General features: G+C 35.8%; 1 protein-coding gene and 1 non-coding gene across 2 annotated transcripts; both read right to left on the minus strand.

The window, feature by feature from the left end:
• Window positions 1-2,006: 2,006 nt before the first annotated feature.
• LOC101737778 (homeobox protein Nkx-2.2a) lies at window positions 2,007-18,953 on the minus strand. The gene is made up of 3 exons (XM_004928220.5): window positions 18,578-18,953; window positions 10,324-10,544; window positions 2,007-3,625 (listed from the first exon to the last, which is right to left on the minus strand). The coding sequence occupies exons 1-3, from the start codon at window positions 18,727-18,729 to the stop codon at window positions 3,033-3,035; spliced, it is 966 nt and encodes a 321-aa protein (XP_004928277.1). The 5' UTR covers window positions 18,730-18,953; the 3' UTR covers window positions 2,007-3,032.
• A 2,843-nt stretch (window positions 18,954-21,796) lies between these two features.
• On the minus strand, window positions 21,797-21,869 carry TRNAR-CCU (transfer RNA arginine (anticodon CCU)). Its single transcript has one exon. It is a non-coding gene; the product is annotated as a tRNA-Arg (tRNA).
• Window positions 21,870-22,556: the final 687 nt, after the last annotated feature.

The following is a 22,556-nucleotide window of genomic DNA, read 5'->3' on the forward strand; positions in this document are numbered from 1 at the left end:
GTTGAATTGAGCTCTTTGAAAAATTGCCAGTTGATATTACAGATCTATGGGGTCTTCACACAAGATTAAGAATTCCTGACAGATGAAGCAATTTTAATTAAGATAAAGAAGATTTGAAGTACTAGTTGACCCGGCAGACTTCGTAGTGCCTCAATCGAAAAATAAAAGACCTAAACTTTTATAAAATAAACTTAAAACAAACAAAAGGAATCCGTCCGACGGTTGACACATGAAAAGGAAAACAAAATTGTTATTTTTATTTAATTCCGAGCGTTTTCATATTTATCTACCTTTTAAACCTTCTCTGGACTTCCACAAATAATTCAAGACCAAAATTAGCCAACGGGCCAGCCGTTCTCGAGTTTTAGCGAGACTAACGAACAGCAATTCATTTTTATATGTATATCAAGTATAGCTGCATTTAATTTGATGTACTTGTAGTTTTAAAATTACTAAATATATTATTCGTTGTAGGTAAGAGACAGCCGACGTTTAATCGTCAATAAACGTACAGTAAATAAACAGAGTAAATAGAACAGGTGAAATAAATAGCAATAGTTACAGGTATTTCAGTAATCGGGTCGCAAGCTATCGCTGTTGGCAGCTCGTGATTAGATAAACGGCCGGGACTGGTAAATATTTAACCGGTAAACAATCATTGGTCACCTTTACGTATGTACTCGGGTGATGCCAGATTGATCTGTTACTTATTACGGTTCGCATAGAAAATATAAGTGTATAATATGCCGTATTAAAATATCCGCTACGATCATTTTTCATCCACTGTGTGGAAGAAACTAGTAAAAGTAAAACCGTCAATCATATTATTGTACTTAATTCAAAGTTAATATTTTGTTTATTATTATGCTTAGAAAATACAACTAAGTATTCCCTATCAATCTGCAACGAACTTACCAGTCCGTGCGTAGCCGGAATAACCCTTTAGGGTACCAGTGATTAAGTAGGGGAAAAAAACATGACTATTTATTATTACTAATAATGAAATTTAAAGTTTTAGCTGCTTTAGTTTTAGGAGCTGTAAATCACACTATGCCTATGTTTTAAATCAGATTCTAAAGGTAGGGGACCTGACTCAGTAGGGCCCAGATTCCTTGTACTATTGATATCCATGATAGTAACTGCTTTCACTGACACCAAATGGCCATAATCAATGATTGTTTTATATTTTACTTCGAAATGTAAGCGTAAGCTATACATAACTGTTCATTTCACGAAAAACCTAGAGTTAACTTCACACACAGATAACCTCCAAATATATAATAATAATAAATAATACGTTATTTTTGTTCAATTAAATCGACATTGTAATAATGTTTGAAAACGTGTTTAACACTAAAACTAAGATCCCAATGTAATGGTTGATCACTTACTGAAATATATCATTTAATCAGAGTTAAAAATTTAGATAAGCAAAATTGTAGTCTTTGAAAAAGGTTCAGTACCTATTATTATTTATTATCATTACATAAATACAAAAAAAACAACTTTCGTGAATAGAATACGTAGGTGTAAGTTTCGTAACTTACAAAAATTCATATTGTATCGATTCCACAAGTTATAATATCCAAATACGATCAAAATACGTAAAAAAACTAACATAAATATACTTGTGACTTGCGGCACTGTCTCATCTAATCGAAAATAGCAAGAAAAATAGGTACAAAAATTGGTGATAACGTCCTGTTTATTTATCTAATGCTGTCATCGAACGTTTTTTAACGAATTGTGGAAACTGTGAAGTTATCAGCTCTTCGATACAACCATTAGTACATACGTGTGATGTTCAGTGAAGCATATTTATTACCACTACACAGATTGGTGAAATTATTGGTAGGGTGATATGTAAAAACAATAGGCCTGTGGATGCTTCAACTGAAATAATTTCCGAAACGAAACTCATTGTATTAATTCTGGCTGGGCTGAGTTCCTCATAGTTTCTTTCGTTCAATTCGTCGATGCTACGCAATAATATAGAAATAAAAGAGTTTGTTGATTTAAATCAGTTTAATAATCTGATTATAATTTAAATATAACACGTTTTATACAGCCTACTGCACTATATAAATGAAAATGAAAGAATTTTAGGTTTTACTTTGTTTTAGGTGTCAATTTTTTGCCATAATCCGAAATTAATATTTAATCGTATCTATGTCTTTAGTTCAGTCGTGAAAAGAAAGCTAACTTTTACTGATTTTTTTATATATTAAAAGTTAACATAGACGCTCTAATACAGTCACTTATAATTTATATATTAAAATGTAAATAATGTAACAAGTGAACATTTTTTTCAATAGGCAGGTAACTGATCACTCAAACCTCTATTTACACAATGTACAATTATCTTCTCTATCTCTCACTAAATCTACCGAAAACGTATTTAATATAAAACATTTGGAATATACATAAATAATTATTGACTAAGCATATTATTCGACTATGATAATACTGGAACTTACAACTAAATATTGCATTCTCGATAAAATATTGTCATTTCCTACAATTAATCTAAGGAAATAACCCTTTTTACGTAGATAATGTTTCAATATAATTAAGTATATCAGATGAGTTGGAATGTATTTTTATCACTAAGAAATCAATTATATGTCCATTCAATATTATTAGACACTTAAATAAAATTTAAACCACCTCCCCTCACTTTAGGTTCGATTTTCTAAAAATATAATACAAATAATTAGGAACTCCTTATACCTTAAATTCCAATAGCTACTATAAAATATTCGAGGTGTTGTTTTTGAATTCCACTTTGCACAATTTTACATAAATGCTCACACTACATGACAGAATATAGAATTAAGATACCTTTAGAAATTTTGATCCTCGCTTATCGCTAAATTATTAATGGAATGCGTGAACCCCTTTATTGACGATGTCAAAAATTGTATGATAACACATTTCAACCAAGTTGACACTAAATTAGCGAATTAATGAATTCAACAAATATACAGCTATACTATATTGACTAGTCAGCCATGGTGTTTGGTCGGTGGTCTTCACCACCAGCAGCCGCTCGACTGAGGCGGATGGCCCGCTACTTGTTGGTGATGCATGGATTGATGGTAGGGAGGTAAAGCCATACCTAGGGGAGGTAATCCGTCCGGCTTACCGACGCAAGGTCTACCATCCTTCACTAAAACCGGTACGGCGACGCGTCGAGGAGAATTCAATCCACCGACGTTCAAATCATGTGCGCCTTTTTCTTGAACAGCACGTTTCGTCTTGTACCTGTGATTTTGGAACCAAATCTTCACTTGCGTTGGCGTCAATCGAATCAAGCTGGCCAGATGCTCTCTTTCGGGGGCAGATAAGTATCTCTGCTGGCGAAATCTTCTCTCTAGTTCGTACGTTTGTGCTTTAGAGAAGAGAACGCGGCGTTTTCGTTTTTTATGTGTTAAATTGGGATCGTTTGAGGCATTGAGGTGGTCGTGGTCATTTTCCTCGTCTTGTTCGATGTCGTGATCATCGTGCTCATGGTCGTGGTCGGAGCGCGGCTCTGCGAGGTGTGGCGATGTTGCCGACGGACCGACATACGATAATTCCGAAGCACGAGATGTACTATCGGGACTTGCTTGCTGGCCTAAAGTACCTACAACAATAGAAAAAATATATACTTAATTAAAAAACGTTTACATTTTTCGTGGGCAGCTTTAGATAGAAGCTTGATTAAATATTGCGTTTTAAATAAATATGCTTTAAATATTACTACGAGTGTGAATTATTACTACTCTCAAAATACTAATGTGAAAACACGGTTTATTTCTTTTGTAATTTCTTCTGGGAATAATCCCAAACAAAAATTACATAATAAATATATTCTACGTAAATGCGCCACCCACCTCGAAATATAAGTTCTAATGTCTTAGTATAGTTACACCTACCCTTCAAACCGAAACGCATTACTGCTTCACGGCAGAAATAGGCGGGGTGGTGGTACTTACCCGTGCGGACTCACAAGAGGTCCTACCACCAGTAATTACGCAAATTATAATTTTGCGGGTTTGATTTTTATTACACGATGTTATTCCTTCACCGTGGAAGTCAATCGTGAACATTTGTTGAGTACGTATTTCATTAGAAAAATTGGTACCCGCCTGAGATTCGAACACCGGTGCATCGCTCAACACTTATGCACCGGACGTCTTATCGCTTAGACCACGACGACTTTTTTATTACTATTACTATTACGAGTATCACGCCAAACTTATATAAAATGATTGCATTGTCATTAGACATTGATATGTGCGCAAATTTTAAAGTTAATCGGATGTCTTGATATTGGTGAAAATAATTCTGGAAAATTCTATTACATAAATACATGGTTTGGGATAAAGCAAATAAGAACCTATTACGACAAAAAAAATATTTCCAAATTAATTTCATAATATTAAAGTAGACCGATCGATAGATAGATAGATAAAAATATAGACGTTATCAACCTATCCTCCAACATAACTATTTGAATAATGTTTGATTATGTTCTATAGAAAAGCACGACCCCCCATCTCTTTATCGTAAAACATGACTGAGGCAATCACCGGAGAATGCGCAAGGACATTTTTCGTATCAGTGTATTCTAAGCACGGGTAGATTATAAATTTTAATTGACCACTCAAACTGGCCACATTCACTTGGTGATGTCTATGAGTACCGGTAACCCTTTACAACAGTTCGTTTACCCATTTACATTAAAAAAAACAATGATGATTGATCAAACATGCCAAATAAAGATAACTTCGTTAGCTAGGCTTTTTTTTACTCACAGCCTAATATAATACCGGCTAACCGATTATAACGATATCAGGTTAGTCGGCGACATCAGTCCCGTCCGTAGATAATATTAGAGTTTAGTAAAGAAAGAGAGCCCGCTTAGTTTCTCGCCGGATCTTCTGATTGGGTCGCAATTTCGATCCAGTGGTAAATTCAGGGAAGCACTGCTCTTGCTAGGGCAGATGTTAGCAAAGCCACACAGGCTGAGCCCCGTGAGCATACCCTCACGTTCGGTGAAGATAGGATAACCTCTCAAGCTTACTAGCGGTAGGTACGCAAAAACAGGAAAGAAATGTGTTTTATATCATATATTACCATTTTCGTTAATCGGCTGAGTATTCAGAGTATCTTAGTCATACGTACGAGTATATTAGGGTATATGAGTCGTCTATTATCAAAGGTGGCAATCTGTGCATTTGGACAAAAAAAAATTATTGATATGTCAATACAGATTGATTTGAATATAATCGTCTCCTTCAAAGAATACGGTTCAAAACCTGCATTAAATAAAGGTTAATAGTTAACCTGTTATTTATCTAAGATGTCGTTCCGAAGAGTTTTGTGACTGCCAATGGAATACAAAGTCAATAATTCGTTTTTCTGATTTACCAATCATTGTCCAAAAGTCAGATTGCCGGCTTTGATAATAGTCGACTCATATATAGTACGGTATAGTATATAGTATACGGTGTAGTATATATAGTAGGTGTACCAAAACCGAATAAACCTTAGTTTCAAAATACTTAACTGATACAAATAAAAAGCGCTAAAATAAAATTGTATACCCAATTATATATCTACAGCTACACCACAGCATACTTTGTAATCTGGTTGTTTGGTGCAATCAAATCTAAATCTCCACTTAATACATGAGGGGTGCTCCATGAAATATTAACTAGCCGAAAGAGCGTCAGATAGAAATATACAATGCGTCAAGAAAAAATCACAGCAAATATCATTACATTGTCCTTTATTCACCCCTCGAATGTTTAGTAACGTTTCACACGGGCCGCGGGCGGGAGCTGGGCGTGGTAGACGCCGAAGGGGTGCGGTTCTAGGGAGAGGGGGGGTGGTAAGGGTGTGCCACACCCATTAGCAGATGCCCACTATTTTCAACAATACACTTACTTTCATAAACGCATCCTGGATTTTCTAGATCTGATTCATAATTCTTATATCTATTATTCGCACAGTATCATTGAAGTCACTGATTATTTTATTAATGTTATCTGGGCATTCATTTATCATAATCTTTCTATTTATTATATTGCTAAGTAAAACTCGATAAAAAAATCAAAGCCAAATTACAATGCAAAACGATGAATTATTAAAAAATATACATAGATTGGATGCGGAAGGCGGAGGATCGTTCATTGTGGCGGACTATGCCTACATCCAGCAGTGGAGAGACACAGGCTGATGATAATGATGATGATACATAGTTAATTTCGTAATTTATAACTTCAACAGAACTAGTGTTCGCCCAATTATCACGTAGGTACCAAGAATCATTTTGTAATATATTTTCTGTTTTGTTTTATTATTGACATTTTACGAAAATAGAATAAACAATTTGCGATTAACAAAAAAATTTCGTTAATAGTTATCATACATAAAATTAATTTGATTGGCAAATAAAGGAGAAAATACTGAACTATTTCATCTTTGCCTTAATATACCTATATAGATTCGTTTTTCCAAAACACACTATCCAATTCATTTTGAGTCTAAAGTAGATATTTCCAAAAAAAATATGTATATTAAATCTGAACATGATCAGCCATTACAGAGGCCATTAAAGAGGAGACAAAAGATACACGACAATAGGGTTATAAATGTCGTCGAATAATGAACAAATTGCGTCCCTAACAGCCGCAAACAGCGTGTAATTGATAGCTGGCAGCTGCCTTCGGCCGCTCACGAGGATGTCAGCTTAGTCTATTGGCGACAAATTCGTTGCGGCTCGCACCCCTCGCGCTAAACAATCGCCGTGTTTGGTAGCGACCCCTAATTGCCCCCGTGGGGCGTGAACGATCCCCAGCATAAAGCTAAATACGCGTGAGATTTAATTCCGCAACATATCTCTTTAGGTGATAACAAATCACTCAAACACATTGTACGAGATTCTTTAGCGATATGCCGCGACTTGGCTGTTTCCCTGGTATTGCCAACGTTTATAAACGACAATGACGGATTACCGCCTAGTGGGCTAATCGTTTGTCTATTATCGATAGAGGAATTAATAGACAAAAGTCTATCTACCAAATCAGAGACAGATTGAAGGATATGGTAATCGTAACGGGTAGAATGAGAGCCGAAAACGTTAGAGATAAGCGATAAAAATAATTAATGACAACAACAGATTAGTGGGTAAAGGCACTCAACTGGAGGAGCATTTCAAAAAATAATCTCAGCCTCTCGAACTCGACTACACACATTATTTTCGAGTGGGTCAACTTATTTGTGTATGATAATTCAACAATTTTGACTACCATGATTTCTTTTTTTGATAAAACTTGTAACCTCTTATTCATTTGTCACTCTCGACTTAATTTATGATTTATTTTATGAGTCATGTAAAGTTTAACAGCATAATGATAAGCGATATCGCTTGAAATTAAATGATTTGTGATTTATTTCACTACTACACTCATTCAAAAATCTATTAACATAATGTTTCTTCGCCTACAAACCCTTGTGTTAGGTTACACCTGCAGATCGTTAAGTCTCACATACCCCGCGCGCCCCCTAGGCGCGGGGACCTCGTAAAAAAAAAAAAAAAAAACAAATTCGTTTTTATTTAGTAGACGATATGATATTTCTACTATGAAGCAATCATGCTTTCTGATTTGAAATGTGGTCGCATTCATGCTCTAGTGAATCTGGATTCCAGTATAAGTGATGGTGTTAAAAAGTCGTTCTTGAGATATTCTGTCCAGGAAAAATAATTAAAAAAGGTTAAACTTTGATATTACTTTAGAATCAGAAAGATGCAAAGTTTCTCACTTCACTTAATACGTACGGGGCATGTTAACAAAACGGCAATTACTAATTCAAATTTGCCCTGCGTTTTTTCCCTTTGATCTTATTTAAAGTTTGCAATAAAAAATAAATAACGCGGTGTTAGCGTGTTAACGTTTATTCATATCACAAGATTTAACAAACCACTCGTATCTCTAGCAAATGATAAGTCTAAAGCAGTTGTACTTTTGTTTCACTTAATAAACACTAACCATACCAGACTTAATCAAGTTACATCTACTACCGAAACAATTAGATAAAATAATAAACTACATTTTGCCACCATCTAGAAATTTCTTTGAAATTATTCTATCGTAATATATCTACTCTTCGCATGTCTCCTAGATTATAGAGCTTAGAAAAGTGTAACGTCTCAATAAAAATTAATCCGCTCTATAAATATTATATATGTATTTACCGTGTTAAACAAAATAAATCGTGTAAAATGAAACAAATTTAATTCATATTATATACAGGCGGTAACAAGACACAACCGTTTAATACTCTTGTCAAGCTTATCGTTTATCTTCGGATAAATATGTCATTTACTAAGATGAGTAAGTATACGGTCGGCTTAGGTACAGTTTTTTGATAACGATGTCAATTCTAGGATGATTATGTAAGAGCAAAACGATCAAACGGTGGATTAGGTACACGTGGAAGGTACATTTCCATCAAATACTACAGAAAGAATAATACCTAATGTTGTTTAAAAAGTCGAAATATACCATAAACTAGTAAGAGTTTTCTTAATTTGGTAAATCATTATGAGACATCATGTTTAAGACAAGATATGCTTAATTAATCTTATTTCTGCACATTTTAAAATGATGATAAGCTACATGTTTCAATTCTTAAATATGGATTTATAGGAGAACCAATCGGTACGCGCGGCTTTGCCCGCGTGGCCGAAGAAAAATGTCAGAGCAATTTCCTATGGGAATAAGATGTTTTTTCGCTATAAAAAGTCAGAAATGCCACTCTCCGAACCTAAATCCATCATTAAAAAAGTCAGTCCGCTGCTTCATTTCCACGTGAAAGAAGGACAACAAACACACAAATAAACAAACTAAAATAATGCAATATAATTAAAATGTAAAATGGATAGCATGGATAATCAACGACTATTTTTAATATGAAATTATTTATCTGAAATCTGTTGGCCATGAAAATCGATAAATCACATGAACCTTTCTGGGTTTATGATTTCTAGCATCTTTTCAGTGGCCTAATATTGATGTTATAGAACGATAGTAAAAGCTAAATTATCGAATTTCAATTCAAAAATATTTAAAAATTATTGCTAAACCCGAAGTTTAGAATCGGACAGTATTAACTATCAAAAATGGCGCCTAAACTGCGCCAAAATAGGATTAGCCACAATGATGCGTTATCATTGGCGTTAATACCGTTTTAGATTAATTAGATTTTACTTCTTATTAAAAATATAATTTTACGGGATATACTGTATAACTTTTCATGCAGGAGCCTATTTATTACCTGCTCAACCTGAATGTTCCTAATAATATTACCCTGGAAGATTTTTATTTACATTTAACTGTATAATTTTATTATCTTTAGTTAAAAAAAACACATTCACGTCACGAATTTAAAACTTACACCTTATTGATTTCTCATTAATAACAGTGGGGCGTATTTTAAGGTACAACCACCACTAGGTAGGTAGGTACAATTGGCATTACAATCACGTCTCAATGTCAATTCGGCATTCACATAACTCGTACAATGTTTTAAATTTGCTTAAACAATTTATTTAAAGTATGCTGTACGGCCGAAATTCGTGCTGGTTTTATCTATATATTTATTTATAGTACGCATCTAAAAAACTGCTATGCTATATCCAAGAAGTAGATTGTTCGACGAAATAATAGCAACAGCAGAAAAAGAATTGAGAAGCAAAGCAAGGAATAGGAAAAAAGAGAGTAAGCTGGAAGAAGCCTATACCCGGAATACCGTTGTAACTATACTTGAGACCTTAGAAATTATCTCGAGGTGGGTGGCGCATTTACGTTGCAGACGTCTAGGGCTCTAGTAACCGCTTAACACCAGGTGGGCTGTGAGCTCATCCACCCATCTAAGCAATAAAAAAACAGTTTTATATTTGTAATTAAGAAAATCCTGTTTTGTAAGAATGTTGGAAATAAAAAGGGCTTATTATTATTTTATATGTCTATATAATACATATAATGAGTTACTTAAAATGCGAATATGTATTACGACATACATTCAAAGCATGCCTACCTACAGAAAATTTAAAACAATGTAATTGAAAATCTCTCTTAAAATATTAATATTCATCAATCGATTAAATAATCAGTGCTAAGTGGTTTTATTTTTTATTTTATGGAATGTAGTACTGAGAGGTATACAAATAACACTACCTATGCTGATGAATAACAGTAACAATAAAAAATAAAAACAGTAAGATACAGAAGAAAACTAGAGATGTAGTACAATTTAAAAAAAATATCTTACCGTTGTTCTCGTGATGATCCATAGACAGCCACGGCTGGTGATGCCTCAAAAGCTCATGTGAATATGGATGATGAGGAGGTGCATAGGATGGTAGATCCAAAGGGCAACCAAGCCCTCCCTGGGTGGTGTTGTTTTCTAGACCTTTGCCTTCATTGAGTCCAAGGATATCGGAGATCTGGAAGCCTGGCCTCTGACCGGGCATCTTCATACTGTCCAATAATCTGTGTGAATATAAAACATTTGAAAAACTATGATATAATACTAATAATAAAAACTATTGCCTAAAGATTGTAAAAATAAACGATTACAACTTATATTTTATTTTTTAAACACTTTTTATATATACAACAATTTAAATCGTACAATTCACATATCGTTAGTAATAATACATAATAGAATAATCATATTATCTAAAAAAAAGTATATTTTGAATACTGAAAAAATTTACTTTGCAACGTTAAAACACATCAGTGAAATATAAAAAAACACACATGTAAGGTTTGTTAGACGTTACTGTGAACCTAGTATGTAGTAATTCAAGTATTTTGTACAGAAATTTATTTCTTACTTTTCTGATTTACTTTGTTAAATGATCTAAATGAGCAGAATGGAGTCACGGCTCACTGTACGTACTGTTAATTGCTCATGAATGACCTATAGATAAAGCGACGTAAATATCGCCACCTCCCTTGACCCAAGAGGTCGAAATCTTAATTGTATTTTATGACAACTCTCACACTATAATAACACACAAAAACAATTCATTCATTAATTCATGAAAGCGTTATACTATTTTTATATATTATATTATTATATATTAAAAAAAAAAAACTTAAGACACCTTGAAACTCCGACGATAGTAGTACTTAATTGAACATCACACAAACGGAAAGTTCTCTTGACTTTGAAAAATGTAAACCACTCCAAATCTAATCGTTTGTATTAGAAAAAAAGTTACTTCATCCTAACAAGTAACAAGCACGTTTCGATGGCATATAATTGAAAGAAAACATTCGAAATTCCGACGATTCCATTATTGTTAAAGTGGAACTCTCGAGAAAACGTGACCAATATAAAGGAAGATGTCTAAACAAGAGCTGCGCGCCCGAGCATGGGCTGTCTATCAATACATCACAATCACATTACACGTATCCGTGAACTGTTCCCGCGGTCCCGTACGTGACATCGTGAAAAGGCGGCGTTCATAAGAACCTTAACAGGTTGTAAACATAACTATTAACGAGCTCTTACTAAGAGATGCAAAAACTGTCACTGAGGATGTCACGATTTTTCGAATCCCCACTATCGACTCAGATTTTAACAAAGATCCGATATTGAACGATTATTCTGTAACAGACCAAGTTATGACGGACTTGAAATTTATATTAACGTTTTAAAAGTGAACTAAATGATCACTCAGGCACCTGACACTCGTTCATTTGAAATCGCTCACCCAGGAAATGCTGAACGAAAAGCCGCCGGGTAAAGTGCCGGTAGAAAAGCAGGTCCCCATGGTGGTAGTAAAATAGGACTCCAAGCGAGTAGCGAAGCCGGCGGCAGCAGCGGCGGCGGCGGTGACCGCGCACTTTCACCCTCCTCGCACTTCATCTCCCGACCGGGAGAACTCGTTTTTGGAATAATCTTGATGGCTTCCGAATCACCCACGCGAACACGTGCTACGCCTTGCGACGTCGCGTCTGCACTAAACAACCCTCGAGTGGCCCTCGGGGTGAAGCATACCCCGCGCCGCCCTCGTGCCTCGACAGCCTACTCAGCTTTAGACTAACTTCGAGGGTGCTCCATTCGCCTCCACCAATGAATACGCTTCAGCGACTGGGCGGGACATTGGCCGACCAATCGCGCTAGCGACGAAGCCTTCCCAACAAAAAAATCTGGAGTATACACTTTGAACAGAGGAGCTTTCGACGTAGCGTGTTATGTTATGTCGCTTTTTGTAATGAGTGCGAGCATTAAGTCCATTGTTGAAGCAGGGTTCGTTATGGACGCCGCTCCAAATACCCGGATAACGATTTTCGTTTAGAGTGTTTTAATAAAGTCCGTGTAAATCCATGTTTGAGGATGTTTTTTTTTCATTTTGGTTTATGCGCATTGTTCACCCTTACAAATGCTTAAAATATTTTTAAGGTTTTCACTTATAATCGTTAATAACTAAATGACAAATCTCTAAAATAGCTTTGAACTATAACAGCGACCGGCAAAAATAAAATAAAACAATGAAATCGGTCAAAACACTCTTTTTTTCCCGCAAGTGCATCGTTGTTATTAGTTAGTAGTCGAGCAAATCGCTTGCACATGTTCAAGTTCTGAAGAACGCGGGCGGGCTCCTAAATTCCAAAACAATAGTTTGTATTGTGAAGTTCTTCAACCAGGTAGAATAAGCAAAAAATTGCTATTAATTTATGACTTGCACGTGTGCAGTTTTCCTTTGAATTATACTTATTTCAAAAGGAACAACTTAAAATCTCCAATCAAGTTCGATTTTTTCAATTATCACCACTACATTACAGATTACGCTTCAAATATTTCAAAATTAAGGAATATTGTGCCCCGTTCTAAAGAGTAGAACTAGGCCAATTCAATGAATGTTTTTTGGGTCGCAAATTCAAGTTTTTATCTTAAAGTTCATAAATTAAATATGAATACTTGGTGGCTTTTATCATAATTTTTTCGAGACTTATCTCTACGTGGATGACAAACGTAAATAAAAAGATATGATTTGTTTTATGCTATTTCAGCTTCGCCCTAACATGTAGGTGAGCTCACGGGGCTCAAACCGGAGTGTTGCTAACATTGGCTCTAGCAAGAGCAGTGCTTCGCAGAATCTACCACCGGATCGGAAACGTGACACACTGAGAAGATCCGGCGAGAAACTCAGTGAGTGGGCTAATGATTTGTACTAACTAGCGTTCATTACGTAAATTGTTCAATGAAGAATAAATTTTTTCACAAGATGCTATTTATTGCAAAGGTGCTTCGTAAATATTAGTCAGTACCGATTACGCGAAGTTGAATGTAGGTACGTGATGTGTGCATTTTATCCCTGAGATCATCTGCGAGATCGCGGTTTGTGAAGTCTTAAGTTATGTCCCACCATTTACGGCTTAATCCGTTTGGCTATAGAATGTACTAAGAATACCTATGTCAATCAATACTCTAACATCAATCTTTTAAAGCAGTGATGAGTACAAGCATAACTGGACATGTGGCTGGCTCAATTAGTAGGTTAAAATTATATTTCATTTTATAAAAAAATCCCAAGTTCCTAATTTTAATCACAGTTTGATACGATTTCCAGTAGAAATATTAAATGTTTCCTGTTTTTGATAGTAACAGCTATTGTGTTTTTTATTTAGTCGTTTTAGGTCTATAATTCTAGCTTTATGCTTACACTATAAGTACCTATATAGTTTACTTATATTTATTTAAATATGAATGCTTTATATATTTCTGTACGGAAAATTACGTATTTACGTTTGTTTTATAACAAAGATTTAAGTACTATATTAATTTATTATTTTGGCAGGCTGAACGACAAAGGGAAGATTTTCCACCGAGCGGGTGATATTACTTGGTAGACCGACGGTCCGAATGTTGTTATTCGGAACTTGATATACGCTTTATCTTGAAAATGTCGTAAGCGAGATTCAGGCATCTGTCAATTATCTTGCGTTGTATGATGGCTACCCGCTACAATTATTAATATTATGTAGTTGAATAAAATGACGGAATAATACTATAATATAAATTGTTATATTCACTATAGATCACAAAGTGTTAAAGAGGGCCAATTATGCAAATATTTATAATTTATTTTATGAAAATAAGCACCAAAGAAGCACAAAAGAAATAGATGAAGAAAATTAAATAATAAGCAAAATTTTGTTTTGCTAATACACACGCTTAAAAAATATCATTGTTACAAACACATTACAACCAACCACCTTAAACTGTACGATTGTATAAAAACTCTACGCATTCATCGTTTTTGTTCAAAGGGCAACAATAACAAAAGGCAATTATTTATGTTGGGAACTCACCCCTAAGTGGCGTGCAGCGTTCACGAAATGTTTAATTGACTTATTGAGAATGAGTTTTTAAAATATCTATCGTTACAATCGCCTGTGTGCTCATTGCTCATCGTTTTATTGTGAACATGTAGGACATACACACAAATTTTTCAGATAAATCTCTGTAGTTTTTAAAAATCCATGAAAACAAAATCTGTGTCAGCGTGTAGATTTTCCATTTATAATGTTATATTCTACTACATAAACATTTAGGTCAAAGATTTAAAACTGTAAATTTTACGCACGCGTTTATTATGGTAACCGTAGGAATACTTACATAGAGTATTTTTCTGCATTGGCAGTCAGATTCAAAGACGATCCAAACAAATCAAATTCTATTTAAACTAAGATACGTTTACTAGGTCTACAATAAGATCGGGACCAAGCCCGAGCTGAGGGGGTTTCCCTGAAACCCAAACCATGCCTCCATAAGGGGGCACGAAGACACCACGGGAGGATGGGACTTTGTTAATAAAGTAGATGTTAATTTTTATAGAATTTCTGAAACACGGAGCGATCCAGTGATGGTTTATGTGTCTTCTTTCTTCTGTCTTCTGGTTTCTTCCTTCTTCTTACTTCTGGTTGCTCTTTATCATTTTTCCTCATGAATTTGACGACCGTGTATAAAATGTAACTAATATCTTTATTGTTCTTCGTCAATTATAGAAGTGTGCCAGAATCAATCTGTTTAATATTCCCATTAAATGAACATAGCGTGTAATGGAAATATTCCCGAAAACGAAGATAGTATTAGTAATACTACTGAACCAAATCTATATATATAAAAATGAATTGCTGTTCGTTAGTCTCGCTAAAACTCGAGAACAGCTAGATCGATTTGGCTAATTTTAGTTTTAAATTATTTGTGGAAGTCCAGAGAAGGTTTAAAAGGTGGATAAATATGAAAAATCTCGGAATGAAATAAAAATAATAATTTTGTTTTTCCTTTGATGTGTCCCCCGTCGGACGGATTCCTTTTATTTATCGATTGAGGCACTACGAAGTCTGCCGGGTCAGCTAGCAAATAAATAAAAATAGACAGCAAAACGTGTCTGACTTTTATCTCCAATATAAAGCTAACAAAACAGAAAAAAAACAAATCCACATATTTTGCTTATACTACGAGGAGTAAGCTGCACAGGCCAGATTTGTGAGGGGAAACCGGCAGGTGCGATGGCCCTCCCTCGCACGGATCACTAGTCACATATATTTCCTCGGGCACCATAATGTATCGAACTTGATTTAATACTATGATTAAAATTAATGTAATAAAATTAATGAAGAATAAAACTATATAATATATTAATGAAATTTAGAAAAATATATTGCCAGTCAACTAAAATGTTTTTATGAAATGTACAACCAATAGAACATTGCTTATGCCATTTTGAATTTGCAATATAAATAATTGGCCTATAGGTACTCAAGAATGACCATCTTAGCCATTATATTATAGTAATGTGAAATAGTAAAGAGCTACCAGTACCTATACATTCTACTATACATACTACTATATACTACATATTTTTTTAACATTGTTCCCTTGATTAACTGGGACTTAATGATAAATAGTAATATTTAAATATCTTTCCTACAACATTGGTCGTGTAAATTTTCAACAAATTTATTCGGGTATAAAACAAAACAATTAGGTCCGCCGCTTTTAAAAGACGATCGTACCATACTTATTTACATAGGTTAATGATAAAATAATGGAGCTGATAGTAGACACGATAGAAATGTAATTTCTTTAAAAGTATTATATTGAGGAAGCCGCGCCGTCGGTACCAAGCGCCGACGTCCGCTGCAAGAAAAAAAAACTACCCCGTGACCAAACTGAGCACAGAGCTCCGTCAACAAATTACTTGGCAACTTTTTGCATAATGTCTAAAATGAAGCAAATTACTATTAAGAGTCCAAGGATTCCCATAACTTAGCATTGTAGCTGTAAATCTGGAAGCCATCACGACAAAGCCGCATTCGTGATCCACACAGTTCCAAAAAACAACAACAACTTCTACGGGGAGAATACAGTCGGCACCTCGTCATGATAATCGCCTTATCGTTGCCGCCGCTGACTACTCCCCGAATCCTGATCATGCAGGAGCCAGTCACCGTCGACGCCCTAGACACGTCCTTACGGATCCATCAGATCCAATAACCTTTGCATTAGATGCCTTCAGCTCTAATACTAGGGGCAGGCTTAGGGACCCCGGTAACCGTACTCGTCGAACTCGACAAGGAGGTCGACGTGCAACCTAACCCATGCATCAGCCCGCTGAGTTTCTCGCCGGATCTTCTCAGCGGGTCGCGATTCCGATCCGGTAGTAGATTCATTCGCGAAACAATTGCTCTTGAGTTGTTAGGTCTCCTTCGGAGGCGCTCGGGCAGTTGTTAGCAAATCCCACCCCTCTTGGCTGAGCCTTTGCTCGCCCACCTGTCCTGGTGAAACTGGAAAGGCCTTCGGGCCACCAGTAAACTTTCAATCATAAAAAAAAAAAAAAAAAAACAAAAAAAAAAAGTCGGCACCTACACTACTTAAGGTGAATTTATGGCTGACGGAACTACTTTACTCAGAAGTTAAGTTCGAACTCTCTGTTAGTGAACTACCCGACGTCGATACGATTTCACGAATATTTCTTTACGGCAATCTGGTTAGGCGGGCTGAGACTAAATGGCTGATGGCACGCCAACTTACGAAGAGGGTTTCCAAGCCAATTAAGGGCTTCACGAAGCCATGGGAGAGGACACAGCTGTTCGCTTGCGAGTTCGATGGTACTCAGTGCCGATTCATCGATGTCGAGACTATAAGTGTGGGTCACGCGAGCTTAACCAAGCATTCAACCGTAACATAAAGTAGATAAACGCATAAATTTGACGTTGAATAGGCAACTTGTACTTCTGAATGCTTTACATCGTTACATATAGCTGTGTGGCAGTCATTGTAAGCCCTAAATCGATTAAATGCCTTACAAAACAAATGATTCACCGGTTCGAATTAATCACGCTATCTTCTAGTTAGTTGGTAGCGTTTTGCAAATTGATAGGAGTTCGTCGAAACGCGGTATGACAGAGCTTGAAACATGAGGGAAATTAATCTGTGTTCGCTGGTGGAGGAAAAATAGATTGATAAGTGAGTAGATCGTAACTATACATGTACATAATAATAATGTTTCCTAAACTGTAAATAAGTAAACTTCTTTTTTATTGCTTACGTACACACGTAAGCAATAAAAAAGAAGTCTCGTCCACACGGACGAGCTCACAGTCCACCTGATGTCAAGTGGTTACCGGAGCCCATAGACAATGACATGGCCCCTCAAGTACTCTTTTGTTAATCGGAAACAGATTTGTACCTGACACATTCGACAATTATTATTATTAAAGTACTCGTACTGTGAAAATATGTTTCAGAGCTCTATAGAAGAACACTCAATTTCAGTTAATTCTATAATAATTCTTTAAGAGAATAAATATAACAGCTATATTTTACAATCAACTTAAATAAAAATCAAAGCAAGATATAAATTTGTAACAACTTTTTTTGTGCCGAATACCCGAAAAACTTAGGGGTTTTTAGAAATCACTAATATTTACAATTCCACATAATATGTGATATATTGCGGTATACCTTGGCAGTCTTCTTACGCACATAACTAACTACTAAGGGCGTTCGCTTCACGACTACGCACGGCTCACACCGTGCAAATAAATTATTTCAAGGGTGACAAATCCCTGTTTTTTTAAGGCAGCCAGTTTATTCTAGTGGTGGGCAAAGTACACAGATCTAAAAACACTAAATTTGCGCATCGAAATCATAATGCATATTAACTATATAATAATATGTAATCTGCTAAAGGTGAAAATAAAACCGATTCTTCTTACTCGTCACTCGATTGTTCGGTAAAGCCTTATGGGTACATCTCTAAATTCTGCTTTTAAATTTGACCTTGTCCTTCAGTTGTTTTTTTTTTTGAAATAGAGAAACAAAAGAATAATAAGTTTATAACGAAATAAGTGACTCCCTAATGCTATTCAAATATATTTGACTGAGAAGAATTTGTAAAAATTGCTTCACTAACACCATTACTTAATTTGAAAATTTTGCAATTTCATTTTTATTTTTCCCGATAAACACACCTGTCTCTTTTATTAGAATTACTTACGCATAAGAATTATATCTAAAGTCATCCTCGGGTTGCTGCTGCCGAAATTGGTAACCGAGGTCAGCGCCATAGTCCGGTGGTATGATGGACCAGTTATTGTCATAGTTATAATATTCCCCATATCCCATATCTCCTTCGGCCATCATTCTCATTATACACTTTACACACTTTCACCTTTAAACAGATTAATGATTTCGAAATTTATTGTCTCAAATCTCAGTTTATATCATGTACTTAACGAAACGTGATTATATGATGCATAGTTGATAATATTATGCGAACACGTTGGTAGAGTCGCGAAGGGACCGTGCTGGTATCGACTGATCGATGCCTCGCCGACCCTTATCATTAATATTGTATCGTTATCATATCTAACAGCTTTCCCTGCGATACGAAACTTTTATAATAGGCATGAGTATGAAATACACACACGGACACTTAGAGCGTATACATATACATTTATCTGTGGCAAATGTGATGTGTGTGACCGAAAATATGCCATTGTCAATTTAACTGAACTCTTATGAAATCATCAAGTGACAAGTTTGCTATCTAAAACTATGATAAAACGTGCAAATGTAACATTTGAAACCATAGTTCGGATTCTATGTGAAGACTTATTATGCTAGTTAAAAAATACAAGTCGTCAAACCACGGTACATTTGCTAAATGCTAACATACACAAGAAATCATTTTATCAATGTCGGCGCAAATGTGACTATTTACCTACATATTGTAAATTAATAATAATTGAATGTGATAATCGGATCATCTGATCATCAACTAATTACTCTGTGTTTATTAGGATGAGAAATTGATATTAAACAGTCCCTTTTATTGTAATTTCAATACTTTAAAAAGGTGTAAACACGCTCTCGTGTACCAAGCCCTATAAATACGGCCGTACTGTCTAGCGCTTGGTCACTTCGATAAAGCGGCACGACACGAGAACCCTCTCATCGTGGCCACCGGTAACTACATTCCCGATCCTGCGGAAAGAGTGGAAAGCAGTCGACGTCGCCCCAAACACGTCATTTCGGATCCTCCCGATCCACTAACGGTGCTTTTAGATAGGCTCAAGCACCGGTCACAAAGCAAATTAACCCTCAGACACAGCCCACTGAGTTTCTCACCCGATCTTCTCAGTGGGTCGCGTTTCCGATCCGGTGGTAGATTCCGCGAAGCACGGTACTTGCTAGGGTTCGTGCTAGCAACGTTGTCAGGTTTGAGCCCCGTGAGCTCACCTACTAGTTAAGGTTCCGCTGAAATAGCCTCTCAAGGCTATCAGCTTAGGTAGGAACAAACAAAAAAAAAGCGCTTGGTCATTCGTGTCCGAGCCGTTGCACGGTACGGGTCTCGCTGGAACGTTGTTACGTTCGTGAAATATACGCAGTTCACCAAGTTCTCGTGAAGTTTTGTTTCGGAAACCCAAATATGAGTCATCGTCAAGAAAGTAATAACTTTTTAAAAACATTACGGACGTTACTCCTCCGTTATATATTATTAGATCCCAAAATCCTTAAGAATAAATAATCTAACAACAGTAATTAAAGAAGAATAAAATAACCTAGCAAGAGTAGTGCTTCGCAGAATCTACCACCGGATCGGAAACGCGAACCACTGAGAATATCCGGCGAGAAACTCAGTGGGCTGTATCTGTGGGTAAATTTGTTCGCCGAGCCCTCGTCGCAAGTGACGGGTTCGACGAGAACGGTGACCGGTGCTTGAGGTACCTAAAAGCGCGTTATGGATCGGGAATCGGGAGGAACCGAAATGACGTTTCTAGGGCGACGTCCACTGTTTACCATTCGGTTCGCAGGATCGGGGCTAAACTATCGAGTTACGTGTTGTAGCTTTAAGGATAAGATGCCATGTAGTGTTATCGAATAATGCGACTATGACAGGATTGAAATATCGCCGGCAGATGTTTTTTTTCTTAGAAATACGTAACTAACAATAGTTCGCAAACGACTTCCGTAATGAAAAAACACGGTGTAATTAAAATTTCTAAATTTGCGTAAACATACTAATGGTAGGTGTATAATATAGGTATAGCCAGTACGAGTAGATACAACCAGCGTGCATCTGTTGTGTTACCGTTTTTTCGTCCAGTGTGCTTAATGCGAGTTTTTTAATGTTCTCGATAGCTTAAAAGTTGGAACTTTTTGCCTACGTTTGCCGTTAGGGGCACTGTTTCAACTGCATACAAATTTGAGTTAACTTTTACGCTATCGAAAACGTTAAAAAATTCGCAGTAAGCACACCGGTCGAAAGATGGATGAGTTCGTCTATTCATTAAGATAAGGGTAATTGAATGATTTCATCATAAATGTTTATTGGAATTAATGACTGACATTAACGAGCTCGTTGCCGATTTAGTTTTCTAGTTCGATCTAGTTCTGCCGCGAACACGCACATCTCATTTTTAAAGAGAGAAGAGCCATTATTCTATAAAAAAAATTTTTTTTGCTTTTGTTTCAAAGCAAGTGAATAAATACACTGCCCTGGCGTTAAGCTTTTACAAAAATATATAATATAGGTAAGCATTTCCCACGTACTTATTGTATTAGTAGATGTATTATTAACATATAAGGCATCAGAAATGAAACTTATATCAATTGTTAATCATCCATGATAATATGATATAGGTATACATAATTGTAATCTATTTATGTTATTTTACACTAATATTGTTAAGTGAAAATTTTTATGTTAATTTTTAAACTTGGGTATATTTTTTTATAAACACGATTTTTTCGCGTGTCCGTGATTTTACGTAAAAATGAAGCTACTTGTCGACTGGTAGTTTATGGACCGGGGTGTGACACACTCTATACCGGAAAATGTAATGTGTTTAATTATTTCTGAATTAAAAATTGAAAGCGAGTGAAACCGCGGCTACATGTAGTTTAGAACATTATAGCCGGATCATACTAGATAAATTGGAGAGTGGTGGTAATTGATTAATGATCTGTATAATAAGCATTATTAATCCAATTTAAAAAAAGATCGATGACTATCTTTGATGGTGATAAACAGTACATGTCAACGAAAACGGGTAGGTAATAAACACATACGTGCACAGTATATGTGTACTTTATTATAATGTGTATTTCATTCTACAAAAGCACACTTTGAAATATATTATTTTGTTGACAACAAGTTTTTCTAATCAGTTAGCATGTCACGTCAGTTGTTTAACAAAAATGCTAACCGTTTTACCTCTGGTGGGACTCGAACCCACAATCCTCGGCTTAGGAGGCCGATGCCTTATCCATTGGGCCACAGAGGCGAGCGTCTGAGCGTCGGTAGTGGCGGCTCCCGTTCATCGCGATGTCGACGCCGATGTTGCGTCATAACTAACCATATAGGATACGTACATATTACATACACGCATATGTACCCAAATAATTATTTTTCATAATCACCGTCATTGATAAGCAAATTAAGGCCTTGTGACTCATACTGACAGACTTTGATTGAAAAAATGTAACTTCAATTAATTTTATTAACGTAGGTATTTCAAACAAAAAAAAAACATAATTTGAGCAAAAGTAGTTTAAGTAGGATTAAAAAACAAGATCTCATGGTGTGGGGTTGGTTACTTTGTGAGATCACTGGACTCTTTTAAACATCATGTAGAACAAGAAATTGACTGATATGCTCGTCTTCCCGACTCTACCTTTTTTTTCCTACCTACCTAAGCTGATGGTCTTGAGATACCATATCAGCGTACCGGGTGAGTAGATGAGCTCACAGGGCTCAAAACTGAACACTCTAGCTTTAAAAACTATCATATCGAGGGGTGAAAGGCTATTTGGTTTAAGCGACATCTAGGGTGATATTGAGTTATATACATATACGGAATCAGCGAATTTTTCTCCGTCGAATGATGCCGGATTTATTAAAATCAGAGCACTTTTTTGGCGTTTGAAACAATACTATTTTTGGGTTGTTTCCAAAGTGGCAGTGTATTATC

Source organism: Bombyx mori, chromosome 18 (genome assembly GCF_030269925.1).
Source record: "Bombyx mori chromosome 18, ASM3026992v2".
NCBI classification, from domain to species: Eukaryota; Metazoa; Arthropoda; class Insecta; order Lepidoptera; family Bombycidae; genus Bombyx; species Bombyx mori.

Bases quoted from the DNA above. Each gene is read 5' to 3' on its own strand.
- LOC101737778 (XM_004928220.5), bottom strand. From the start codon at position 18,729: ATGAGAATGATGGCCGAAGGAGATATGGGATATGGGGAATATTATAAC. The intron at 10,545-18,577 runs GTAAGTAATTCT...ATATTCACACAG, and splicing joins TTTAGATATAATTCTTATGC to ATTATTGGACAGTATGAAGA. The intron at 3,626-10,323 runs GTAAGATATTTT...CTATTGTTGTAG, and splicing joins GGATCATCACGAGAACAACG to GTACTTTAGGCCAGCAAGCA.